At 36.8% G+C, this 13,809-nt stretch overlaps 1 protein-coding gene across 9 annotated transcripts in view; it reads right to left on the bottom strand.

Moving 5' to 3' along the window:
* The window catches only part of LOC134359050 (fibroblast growth factor receptor 2-like), a 191,019-nt gene that overhangs the window by 22,363 nt on the left and 154,847 nt on the right, over window positions 1-13,809 (bottom strand). For 7 of the 9 annotated variants that reach the window (XM_063071906.1, XM_063071905.1, XM_063071910.1 and 4 more), the window contains 3 exons: window positions 11,547-11,749; window positions 3,162-3,310; window positions 174-295 (listed from right to left, as the gene is read on the bottom strand). In XM_063071906.1, coding sequence (XP_062927976.1) covers window positions 174-295; window positions 3,162-3,310; window positions 11,547-11,749 — 474 coding nt within the window. The remainder of the gene's footprint in view (window positions 1-173; window positions 296-3,161; window positions 3,311-11,546; window positions 11,750-13,809) is intronic. The other 2 variants (XM_063071909.1, XM_063071911.1) reach the window with 1 other exon arrangement.

The raw sequence follows: 13,809 nt of genomic DNA, 5'->3' as shown, positions 1-13,809 counted from the left end.
ATTATTAGATTTAATTCCATGGAATTTCTTACAAAGATTTATCTAATTAGTCAAAATATTTTCAGATGACCAAATAAATACAGAGGTCAAATACTAAGCCTACAACCTTTAGAAGGTCAAGCTTCACTCGCCAAAAAAGTAAATAAATGGAGGTCTTAAATTTCCCTTTTTACCTTTCAGCATCTTTACAGCCACAGTCATGGCTTCTTTTGGTTTATCTTTGTCAACTCCTACAGCCTCTGCCATTACAACTTGTCCAAAGCAGCCTTCCCCAAGGGGTTTACCGAGCGTCAGTCTTTAAATGAAAACAGAAGATTAGCACCAATGGACTTCAAACTTTTTGTTCTTAATTTCTGATGAACTAGAAGATTTAATATCCTAACTAGACAAAAAAAGACAACTATTCATCTGTTAATTCGATGTCCACATCACTCCAATATGTTGCTCTGAATCAAGGATAAGTATCAACTGATATGAATAAGCTCATAAACCATAACATTTACCAAAAGTAGAGAACTACTGGACTTAAATATTGTTGAGTGCAACTGGAGTCTGAACTTAATTTGCCTCTTAAAGACCTTTTTTTTAAAAAAAAAAAGAACAATTGTGTGTTTTTATGAAGCACAAACTTTTTACATTATTGAAAACTTAACTTCTACTGAGGAAACATCAGTTAAGGCCTTTATCAGACTTGCAATTTTAAACAGTGATGTTATGCAAACATTCACATTTTCAGGTAATTCAATTTAAATTCCACTAGTGTGTTCAACAGAATTATACAATCCTTCCATTGAGCTGGAAATGCACATAAGATCTAACAAGTTGACTCTCAAAGCTCTTTCACTGCAAACCTGCTCCACCTACATTTGTGTTAAACACTATTTTCTTAAATGTGATGCCCTAGAATTTTCTAAGTTTAATATGTTGCCTGAGGCTTACAACCAATATGTAGGTTCACAGACTGCAGCATTGATCAGAATAATGCAGGCATTAATTAAAGTACATTGCTTTTTAGAGGCACTCATTTAATTGAAATACTTGCTGGGAACAAGTAGACCAAGATGATTATATACTTTCTTTCTCGGAGATTTTTTCTCACAGCAAAGCCACCATTTAAACAAGTAAATAAATACCATATTCATCTTATGCCTTGATGAAAAATGTTAAAGGAGTTAGTCCCATAACCAGTCAGATTTGACCATCCTCCATTACATCTTTAGATCCACACAGTTCCAAAAGTCTATTTTTCATTATCACTCTGGGTATTAACTAGAAATATAGACTCAGGGATATGAGAGCAATAGAGCTATTCGCTTTTAGCAGTAACGTAAATGTACTTGAAAAGAGATGTAATGATAATGAATAACCTACTCCTGGGTGCACACGGCAAAAGATTCTGGATCACATGCTCTACTTAGCGCAGAGTCTATGATTCAATGGGATGGTAAAAAATCTGATACACATCTGTTTCCTCAGAAATACTTAGTAAATCAAACATTCTTCTAAAGTGGGGCTTCATTGAAACTTGTGTTCTACTCATTACCTATTTTCTGGGTTGAGTTAGCAGTGACAGAATTAATATTCCAAGTCTTTGATGGTGGCTATGAAGTATGCAGGTCTTCTTCAAAAACATTTTGATCACTTGTCTGTCTGTGTCTCTGAGCATGTCTCAGAGACACACAGAGAGACATGCTCAGTGTCTCTATGTTTGTGTGTCTCTGTCTCTATCTCTGTGTAGTGGTGGTAGGGGAAAAGGGTGGTGAGCAAAGAGAAGGGAACAGAAAAGATGCCAAAAATTCTTGGCATCCTGACCACAAATACTTACATGAGTAAGTATTTAGCTCCTGCTTTAACAGATTGGAGATTTTTTTTTTGTTTGCTAAATCATTCGGTGTTTAAATATTACTTGCCCCTCTGGTTAAAATTATGAAAATTGCTTTTGAGAAATTATCACCTTCAATATTTGTATTTATTTTCAATTACTCTTCTTTGTAAATGATGCTATAAACTTAATACTGGATCAGGTAACTGAAATACAAGCTCATCCAGAGAGGCAAGTCCAGTCTTCAATCTTTACTTATTACATGGCTATGTTAAGAACAAACAGTTTAAACAATCAATGCAGTTCCCATTAGGCAAAAGTTCACAGCAAAAAAAATGTCACTCTATGCCAAATTGATAATATTCCTCAACAAGACCTCACATACATGGGAAAAAAAGCCTAGATACAAAATTAGGTGCTTTCTAGGTTGGCCCTTGGAGAAGTGCACACATCCGAATCAGAATCAGGTTTAATATCATTAGCTTGTCATGAAATTTGATAACTTTGTGCTAGCAGTACAATGCAATAAAAAAACAACTGTAAATTATAGCAAGTACATATTCAGATTTATTTATATTAAATAGTTAAATTAAGTAGGTAGGGCAAAAAGTGGAAATTAAAAAATTGGTGAGGTCATCTTGGCCACAAAGATTATTGCAACCATCTCCACAGCTATAGCACAGCTCATAGATAGATAATTGAGAAGTTGCATCCACTTCTATATGTGAAAACACATACTGATTTCTGAAAGCAAACAGAATAATACTTCATGTGTCTGCAGTCCCCTGCTTAGTGATATACTTGTAATTAAAATATCCAAAATTAAAACACAAGTTATTTATAATCTGGTTTCAATCTCCAGTCCAGAATTTGAATATAACAAACTGACATTTCTATCAGACAGACCAACTTCGGCATGACATCCTAAAGCAAGACCAGATTCCTCTCTCAGATAGCGGTCCAATGACAGTACGCAAATAGAACAGAAATGACATTAAGCTAAGAGAGAAGAAACCTCCTGGAAACCTGGCCTTAGCGAGCTCTCATGTCTAGCAGTTTGGAAAACATGTAAAATAGCAGTTGCCGCAATCTGAAAAAAACTGAAAAAGGGTCCCCAACCCAAAATGTTATCTGTTTACTTTTTTGCCTCAGAGGCTGCTTGGCTCTGAGTTCTTCCAGTATTTCTGGTTTTATTTCAGCAGTCTTCTTGATTTACATATACACTAATCACCCGATGACTGATGAAATGTAAATAATCTTACATTTCTAGGTTCAAACTTCTTATGAATTTGACGGTTTGGGCTAACAATTAGGGAATAAGACCCTACTGGGTACTTACTTGTCTCGTGAGAATTCCCACTTTGGGTCTTCTGGGAGTTCGTATTCTGAAACTCCTGCCAGCACTGGCGCATCTGCAGATGAGAGTCGGGTCGTGATCCTTACCAGGGGAGTGTTTGAATTCATGGAGGAGCTGGAATCTGCTGAAACCTGTTCACAGCAACATTGAAGAAACAGAATGCTAATGATTCCCACTGTCACAATATAGTGCAATCAATTATATTTATACATTAAGCTATTGTCTTGACATATGGTGGATCTGATGAAAAATTAACTTGTATGTGGAGACAGTTAAAATAGGGGAGAACCATTACAAATTACTACCTATCGTATTCTGCTGAAAACACTGATCCACTTGACCCTACGAGTGAATTTTGGGGTTCCCTCCTTTGGCAGCGAATTGCCTCTAGAACACCTTACTTAGCATCGACCCCAGTATGGATGACCACCCTTTATGGCTTCCTTTAGAAATTAGCTGGGCCTCTCTGCTGCATCACCTGGACTGAATAACCTCCAATTAATCCCTGGTCCCCTCAGGAGCTTGAATCAGCCAGTTAACCTTTACATGGATTACTGTACTTGTTGCTCAGGACGTGAGGAAAAATAAGTTTTCAATTTTAGATTTTGGGAAGGAAAGCAGTCTGCAGCCTGACCCCAAACTCTCCAGCTTTCAGTAGTCTACAATATACAGCTATCAGCAGAAGATCGTACCTTATCAGGTCAGTACACAGATGCACTAATGCAATCAACATACTTTAGTAAAAAATTGCATCCATTAATCTTGCCAAAATAACATTATGTATTTAAAAATCATGCCAAATGGGCTTCAGTTTCAAACTTTCAGATGGGCATCTCAATCTCAAATTTAGGATTAGAAAGGTATTCTTGATGTTTAAAAGTGATTTTGAATTTTGCCCAAAGCAACGATAAAAAAAGTCAAATTAATGACAATATTTAGGAAGAATTATACAGACAGTTGACAAAATTAACTAGTTTAAAGTTGTTTACAGAATTGCACAAATTATGTATTATGGTCATAGAAAAGTTTTGACAAAAAGGTTCCTACCTGTAAAAATAAAGGTACCTAGACTAACCCCAGCTACTAACACTTGGCCTATAGTTCTTCATGTACACCTGCAAGTGCTGCTTAAATGTTTTGAGGGTTTCCATCTCTAGCGCTCTTTCAGGAAATTCTAGATCCCAACACCATCAGATTGAAAAATGCTTTCCTCAACCACCCTCAAATCCTTCTACCGATTTTAAATACGTCATCATTCTTAATCCATCTGCAAAAGTAAATATCTTATTTACTTAAACTTTGCCTTTCATAATTTTATATACTTCAGTAAGTGCCCTCTGAATTTCCAAAGAGGAATACCATTCTAACAAAACCTTGCTTTAATATTCTAAGTCACAGCTAATAAAGCATCCAATATTCTCTCTTAACCACTTTAAAAACTTTTCCTGCTTCTTAAGGATCTATGGACAAACATTGCAGAATCCATCTCTTGCTCTTGGTACTTCCCATTTATTGGGTATTCCCTTGCCTTACTGCACATAGAACATAGACAAATCTGCAGGTCCTTCAGCCCACAACGTTTGTGCCAACCTTGTCAATCTAACTCATCTGCACAAGCTCTGTGCCCCTCAATGTCCTGTTTATTCATGTACCTATTACATACGATTATTGTATCTGCATTCACAACCTCCCCGGCAGCATGTTCCAGGTACTCACCACTCACTGTGGGAAAAACAGCTTCAGTAGTAAATCTTATAATTTCCCCCTCTCTCCTTAAACCCAGACCCAATCAAATCACATCTCTTGAGGCATGACCTCACAGTTCAATGCATTAAATTCCATTTGCCACCTTTTGTACACATGACTACTAGACCATAATTTCTTAGTTTATCTTTGTAGGCCACAGTATTTCTCCTCTCTGTTAAACCCATAAACCTTTTTTGTATTATATGCAAACTTCATTATCTCCCCTACACATACATATCAATTATTAGCAAAGGCACAAGGTAGGAACCGAGAAGCCAGCCCTATTGGAGCCTCACTGGAAACTACTGTTACAAAAACATTTTTAGTTAGTTGTTTTTTTTTTTACAGACAAGGCAGAAAAGGTCAAATAGCCTTTTTGTCATAAACCTTCTATGATTAAAATATCAATTTTATCAATCATCAGCTATTCATCCTATCACTGAGCCAGCTGAGATCCAATATACCACTATTTCTTTCACCCCAAGGGTTTTTATTTTCTGACCAGCCTACACGTGGGTCCTTCTCAAAAGCATTGCTAAAATCTCTGCAGACTCCACCAAACATACCGCTGTCATTAATACTTCCTCAAAGTATTCAACCATATTGCTCAAATACAATGCTTCTTTACCAAATTATGCTAAATGCCCTTAGTTAACCCATACCTTCCTAAAGAAAGGTCAATGCTGATCCTTGGAATGTATCTTGATAATTTGCCCACCTCTTAAGTTTAACCAACTTTTTAAAAAAAAAGTAGTGGATATGGCCCAGTCCATCATGGGTAAAGCCCTCCCCACCATTGAACACATCTACATAAAAAGCCGTCGCAGGAAAGCATCATCCATCGTCAGGGACCCCCAACGCCCATGACAGGCTGTCTTCAGGAAGAAAGTACAGGAGCCTCAGGACTCACACCACCAGGTTCAGGAACAGTTATTACCCCTCAACCATCAGGCTCTTGAATCAAAGGGAATAACTTCACTCAACTTCACTTGCCCCATCACTGAAACGGTCCCACAACCCATGGACTAATTTTCAAGGACTCATCTCAAATTCTCTATATATATATTGCTTATTTATTTATTATTATTTGTTTATTTTGTACTTGCATGGTTTGTTGTCTTTTGTACACTGGTTGAACGTCCAAGTTGGTGTGATCTTTCATCAATTCTGTTATGGTTATTATTCTATGGACTTATTAAGTATGCCCACAAGAAAATAAATCTCAGGGTTGTATACGGTGACATATGCGCACTTTGATAATAAATTTACTTTGAACTTTGCCCTGTGATACATGGTTTTTTATCCTCCTGTTCTTTTAATGGTACAACGTTAGCAGTGACGCTGCCCTTTGGTACCATTCTTACAGCTAGGAAGGACTGAGAAACAGTGGTCAAAATGTCCATAATTTGTTTCCCTACTTCATTTAACATTTCAGGATATATTTCACTGGGTCTTGATGATGTAGATACTTTCAAAGTTGCCTAACTCATTAATTTTTCTCTTCCTCTTCTTCCTTAGCGGTGCTGTGGATAGCAGCCTCTAATTGAGAAAACAGCCAGGAATTAAGAATTTATACAGGGGTATATTAACATTTATACATTAACCTTTCAACTGCTAGCAGACTCTTTTTTTGTCATTATATAATTATAAAATAGGCTTGGATTTTCTTTGATTATATTTGCCATATTTTAACTCTGATTTTAATTTCCCCTCTAATCTTTTTTTCTCTTCTAGGCAATCTGTAGTACTGAGCTCTCAGTGTCCAACCCAAGCTTCCTTTGTTTTTCGTCTCATATTGCTTTCCATCCACGGGCTTTACATTTGGTAGGAATTGGACTAAGTGACAATAGTTGCCAAAAGTGACAAAAACTGTATCACAGCATAAGGCAGCAACTATGCAGTCATCAACGCAACAGAACACAACATGAGGGAGCATGTTTGAAAAGAACTGAAATACAGAATATATTGTTTTACATCTTGACATTAAACACAGTAGATGCCAAATAATTTTTGGGGTGAGAGAAGCATATTTTGTATCCACATCTATGTCATTTTTTTTTGTTATTTTTCTTTTTTCCAGTCCATTACAGCAGTTCACTGGCAGTGCTACAACCACCTATGGCACATTTGGTTGTAATTTCAATCATATGTTTTAACCCAAATCATTGACTGCAGCTTTTGGAACACACATGCTGTGAATGTTTGTAATCGAGTACTTGAAACTCCTGGAGGTTATCCAGACGAGAAATTTTTCCACAACTTCACCTTACATTATGTTTTCTTTTCTTCTAAATGTGTGGTGTAACTTATATTCATATATACGATTACAAAGTAATCACCATGTACTTTGTGCCAGATCCTCTGTTTTAACTAATGAATGCAAAAAGCAGTTAATGATTACTTACAGGGAACCAAAAGCACATTAAAAATTATGAAGATAAATACCAACAAAATGTTTCTACTTGCTGTCCTGTACAAGTCCACCATCCGATTTTTAAAAAAATGAAAATTAGCTCCCACTTTCACAATTTAAGCTGCTCATGTTCAAGAGTTTGTATCGACTAAACTTCTTTTGTCTCAATTTATCATTTAAGTAACTATGAGGAAAATACCAATTTGAATACCATTTTTTTTTAAAGTACCAAAGTTTAGTTTGTGGTATAATCTCTATAAGCATTTGAAATTACAATAATTTCCTTAAAAGTACTTCTGGCTAACCTTGTATTGCAAATTAAAAGAAAAAATGTAAATGCTTCCAAACTACATCTCTTTAGAATATCCTGAAGGCTTACACTGATGAATAAATCAATTTTCAGGAAAATGACTGCAAATTAAGCATATTGATCAATACAAGAAGAACATAGCTTAGAAAAATGTTTTCATACAAAGTTTGTAAACATCACCAATAAATGCTTTGTCTGCAACAGAAAACTGAGTAGTTAAACTATCAAATTTAACTTGATTGTAAATTGTTTCCACGAATCATTGTTGTTACTGACAACAGACAATTTCACTCAAATGCCACCTAAAAAGACTGAAGAGGTTTCGTACGTCAACTTAATACAATAGAATCATATTTTACCAAAAAAATGCTAATATGCACACTTAATGAAACCTACTTTTAAAATGGTTATTAATTTACACTGTTAAGACTGAAAGAAAAGCTAATGATATGTAATTTGGGGTGACATCTGGCAGTTCGAGGTGACAGAATAGGGTCATGCATGCATATATAGAATTCCTTTGGTATTATCACATCCTGTCACCAGGGTTGCACCATGTGCAGCAAGTAGGGATTAAGACTTTTAACTATTTATGGGCTAAAGGACCACATGAAGATTAAAAGTGAAAGCCACATTCTGACAGCAAATTTTCCTTGCGTAACTTTCCAAAGATTAGTTCAATGTTTAGCTGGAAAACAGGAAGCTAAACAAAAGGTTTTAAAGAGATTTGGCAGACATTTACAACCTGTAAATAAGCAACACTGAACCTTTTTAGAAGATCTATATACAAAGCAGCACCTTTACCAGAGCTCATGAGATTAACATAGTTTTATCATTCAGGAAAGAGATGGGCAACCCACAGGCACAATTGTTAGCTTAGCTGAAAAATACAGAACTGAATGTGAACTAATATAACAGTTACATTTCATTTCCTGGTTTGATTCACTGCATTTGACCGTATTATCAAGGAAAATCCAGTTTGGCAGAGAGGGTACATGAACATATTGATACATCTCAGCAGTATTTCAAAGGGCATAATGGGTGAATACAATCAATGTTCAAATTACTGCATTACATATTAATTCCAAGATTAGAAAGTTACAAGATTTGAAAGTGCATAAGAGATCTGTTACTTAACATTTCAACTCTTGCCAGATATCGGAAACGCTGATTTTAATTACTTGATAATTTCTTTGAATTAACTGCCGGCACACACAAATTACACCAAATAGATTTGCGTAAAAATACAAAACCACTTTCTTCCAAATATTTTGCTATGATGGCTCTGGTTCGATTAACTGGCAGAAAGTTGGGTGAGAATGCACAAGTGCAGTCTGAGACAGACACAGCTTTCTTTGCCGTGCCTGGAGGAGCACGGTGACACTAGCTCCAGAGTCACAGAGTCACGTCACATAACACCAGAGCACAGAAACAAGCCCTCTAAATGGACAAAACAAAATCATTTTTGTACTCACTTTCTTTCTTGCAGATCACACCTGATGTTTACCTGGTGGCAATGTTGCAGTGGTTTTTCCAGTCTGATTTAAATTAAAATAGACAGTGGGTCCTGACGACCCACAAATTTTGACTGGATTGCCTTGATGTATTTTTTATAAGGCCAAATTAAAATCCTGGATGCAGAGTCTTTAATAGCTTTGAACAGGTAAGTAACCTAGGCCATTTGATCTGCACACCGTTGTACCTCCGGGTAATCCAAGTCACCACCCTCATTACTCCAGGTCAACCTTGAGCCAACTTAACTGCTCACCCTCTCTCAGCTGGCAACAGGCAGTATGGGATTTAAATGTCATCTTCTCACAAAAATAAAGATTAACTTTTACATATAAAATAGATTTTAACACACTGATGCAGATACATACATAATATCAAGTTTGCATGTAGCAAGTGCCTATAAAAGGGGCAGAGATAAATAATCAACAAATGTCAGTGATTTTGATTAAAGGAAGAATCTGGAAATCAATGCCCTTTTAATTGTCATTGCGATGTTTAGGATTGCCTAAGTCATGGAATCAGGCAAATGTATTGAAAAAGACTAAGGAGCTGGTGGTAGACCTGAGAAGGGCTAAGGCACCAGTGACCCCTGTTTCCATCCGGGTGGGTCAGCGTGGACATGGTGGAGGATTACAAATACCTGGGGATACGAATTGACAATAAACTGGACTGGTCAAAGAACACTGAGGCTGTCTACAAGAAGGGTCAGAGCCATCTCTATTTCCTGAGGAGACTGAGGTCCTTTAACATCTGCCGGACGATGCTGAGGACGTTCTACGAGTCTGTGGTGGCCAGTGCTATCATGTTTGCTGTTGTGTGCTGGGGTAGCAGGCTGAGGGTAGCAGACACCAACAGGATCAACAAACTCATTTGTAAGGCAGTGATGTTGTGGGGATGGAACTGGACTCTCTGACGGTGATGTCTGAAAAGAGGATGCTGTCCAAGTTGTATGCCATCTTGGACGATGTCTCCCATCCACTACATAATGTACTGGGAGGGCACAGGAGTACATTCAGCCAGAGACTCATCCCACCGAGATGCAACACTGAGCATCACAGGAAGTCATTCCTGCCTGTGGCCATCAAACTTTACAACTCCTCCCTTGGAGGGTCAGACACCCTGAGCCAATAGGCTGGTCCTGGACTTATTTCCTGGCATAATTTACATATTACTATTTAATTATGTATGGTTTTATTACTATTTAATTAATTATGATGCAACTGTAATGAAAACCAATTTCCCTCGGGATCAATAAAGTATGACTATGACTATTCAGATGTAACTACTCAAGTCAAAAAACGACAGTTCCAGATCTTTCAATTTTGTACCATATTGCTGGTCTGTATGATATTATCCAATCCAGATTTCATAACTCAAAATCAAAATAGTCCCACCAAATAATCTAGTTGGCTATTAAACTCCGTATTTCAGTTACACTAGCAATATAATTAAACTTTAAGATACAAAGGGGTAAAGCCTTCTAAAGCTGAAGGTCTGGTAAACCAGAACACCTACTGACACAACTGAGCCCAACGTAAAGTTATTTTGGAGGTCAGAGAAAACCCTATTAAATGCAGATTTCCTAAATACCCTATGAACATACAATTACTGAATTGCTTGTTAATAAATCATGGATTAAAGTCGAACAGTTTAATTCTGAAATGTTTAAGAAAACAAACAAGATTCTGGTGAAACTTTGGCACCGGGGTATAGAGGAAGGGTTGGACACAAGAGATTTGCCAATACAACAGCTACAACAATTTTGCAATATTCCCACAACCAGTGAGTGGTGACTCTCCAAATGTGAAAACCCTTCCCAAAAGCTGGATGATTTAATTGTCTCCATAGATTGCTCGAATACTTCCATAATTTCAATCCATTTTCCAACATTTGGATTCTATTCCTAGACATTAACTTAACCACGTGGAGTACAGTAATGCAATGGTAACAAACAAGACCTCTACAAAGCAATAAGAAAAACTGTCATTCCTTATCATCTAAAGTGCAAATTAAAAATTGCTTACGCAATTGGAACACCGTATTCACCAGCTGAAAGAATTCCAAAACAAAAATGAAAATACTTGTTTAATTTTCATAGTTTCATAAAAAGGGATGAAACAAATACTTTTCTTGAGGAACTGCATCTACTGCTTACTGATAAAATGAGTAGTTAGTTCATAAGAATCTTAATGTGGGTAAACAGCTTGGCACTGGAAACTGGAAGATAAGAGGTCAATTCAAAATAAATACAATGTTTTCATTACTGACATTGAAGGAGGGGAACTTGAGTGATTATTTCTGAGACATGACTGGAGTGCTGAGAAATAATAAATGAGAAATGGATATTATGTCAAGTAAAGGTTTTTGAACTCTCTTATCTACTTTCTGTTACCTGTCTGCGCAGAGGGATGCTTTTGGTCAGCTTGTGCACTGTTGGCTGGGCACTGAAATCTGGCTTCTTGGCTGTGCTCCTCATGCGGCAAATAACAACCGTCAGCACCATGCACGCGATTACAAAAACACCAATGCAATAGATAACTATTTCCAGATAGTCAGGAGAGGTCAACCCCTTTGGCTTGTCTTCAGGAACTGGATTACACGTGAAGAAACAATTGTCAAATATTAGCATAAAGATTCAGATATGAAAGACAACTAAAATAGAAATAACACATTAATTTAACAACCCTATTCTTCAAGAATAGTTTTAATGTTTTAGAAAAAATAGCGAATGCCCTTTAAATAGCTTCATTGGTAAAACGTACATCAGTATGATATAGAGTCATCTACAACTACCGAACTTCTACTTCTACAGAAGTATCATACTGTTAGGGTACCTATCTCCTTTGAAGTGACCTCACCATCCAATGGCATAAAGGACAAGTTTCCATTTCTGTTCACTACCCAGTGGTGGCACGGTAGCAGAATGGTTAGCGCAACGCTTTACAGTACCGGTGACCCGAGTTCAATTCCCACCGCTGTCTGTAAGGAGTTTGTATGTTCTCCCCGTGGTCACGTGGACTTCCTCTGGGCACTCTGGTTTCCTCCCGCAATCCAAAGATGTACCAGTTGGTAGGTTAATTAATTGGTCATTGTAAATTGTCCTGTGATTAGGCTAGGGTTAAAAGGAAGGCTGGTGGGCAGCACGGCTCAAAGGGCCAGAAGGGTGTATTCTGTGCTGTGTCTCAATAAAATAGATAAAATACTAATTGAGAAAATCTATTTGGCTAAAAATACTGCTATAACAGATTCACTGGGACCACACATTAAGCAAAGCCATTTCGCTGGGTGTCTTTATACATCTATGGAATCATATGCCTCCACAAGAAAAGGAAGGAAATCAAGGACTGAGGAAAACCACAAACATATACAGTATTTTTAGTATGATATAATACTGGTGTACCATTGTGCTAGATTCTAGAGTGACACAGAATGCAAAAAATAGGGGGACATAGGGCAAGGTGACTTTGCCCTGTTTTCGAAATTCTTAAAAAATTGATTACAGCAAAACTGGTCAAAAGTACTTTCGAAAAAATACAGCCTCCAGCTCTTTTAGCAGCCGGGGAAGTAGCAAAATCAAACACAAGTTAAAATTAAGTACAAAACTGAAAAGTTAATACGTTAATAATTTCTTCAGTTTGAACATACTGACATCTTTTCCACTACAACTGTTGCATTCAGTAATAAATATTGATATTAAATTTAAAACTTGACATGCTCTGGTACAAAGTTCAAAGCTTATATTAGCTATAAGGCTTAATGTGAACCAGCTTTTGTTAAAGTGATAAATATTCTGTTACACAGTTTCATGTACATTTCACAAGCAGAAAACATTCAACATGCTAGACAGTGCCTTAAATTTTATCATTAACTTACATCTACAGCACAATATATTTAGCATAATAAACACTATTTAAGCTTCTGCCATCCATTACAAGTAGTACTGCCAAAAGCTACCAAGCATAAAATGCCCTCTGAAAGCTTTAAGGTGAAACAAGAAGCAAATAAAACAAGGCACAATCCCAGATTCTTTCATTAAGCAAAGCTGTGCAAAGGTTTTCACCCAATTGTCTGTGAAATTAGAAACTACAGCAAAGGTTTGTAGCATTCTTAAAAAGACAATCATAGTGTTTGGAGAAAAAACCTCAACACTTCATTCAGATCAAACAGTGTGGTTAACAGGTCTCCTTCTCCAGGGAAAAGAGATTAGTTGTCACTGCATCCTGCAAATCCAATGCCCGTCATTGTCCAACAGAATTGAAGTTTTATGAGGGAATTACCAAGCAGGTGCAGTTCATTGACAACTGATAATTGGAAAAGTTTCATCTGAACGTATTTGCAGAGTGCCACCTTCCTTCTGCCAATTATCAGTTAAAAAATACCACTGATGACCATTTCATAAGAGAGAGAAATGGCATCAGTTTCAACATGCTCAGTAAGGCTTTCCATGCCCGCTGAAAATGAATCAGAACCTCATACTGAATGCATGCAATCAATGAAGAAATAAAGTTGATTCATTGAATAAACTCCCAAGAAGTAACTGCTCCATTACAGAAGGGGAACTGGCATTACATTGGCAAAAAGAGCAACTGTAATTGTGACTCTCCCCTTAATTATTTAATCAAATACAAATAATTATATTTGTATTTTCC

The sequence above is a fragment of the Mobula hypostoma genome, chromosome 19 (assembly GCF_963921235.1).
Source record: "Mobula hypostoma chromosome 19, sMobHyp1.1, whole genome shotgun sequence".
Classification (NCBI taxonomy): domain Eukaryota; kingdom Metazoa; phylum Chordata; class Chondrichthyes; order Myliobatiformes; family Myliobatidae; genus Mobula; species Mobula hypostoma.
This window is presented reverse-complemented; position numbering and strand designations above follow the sequence as displayed.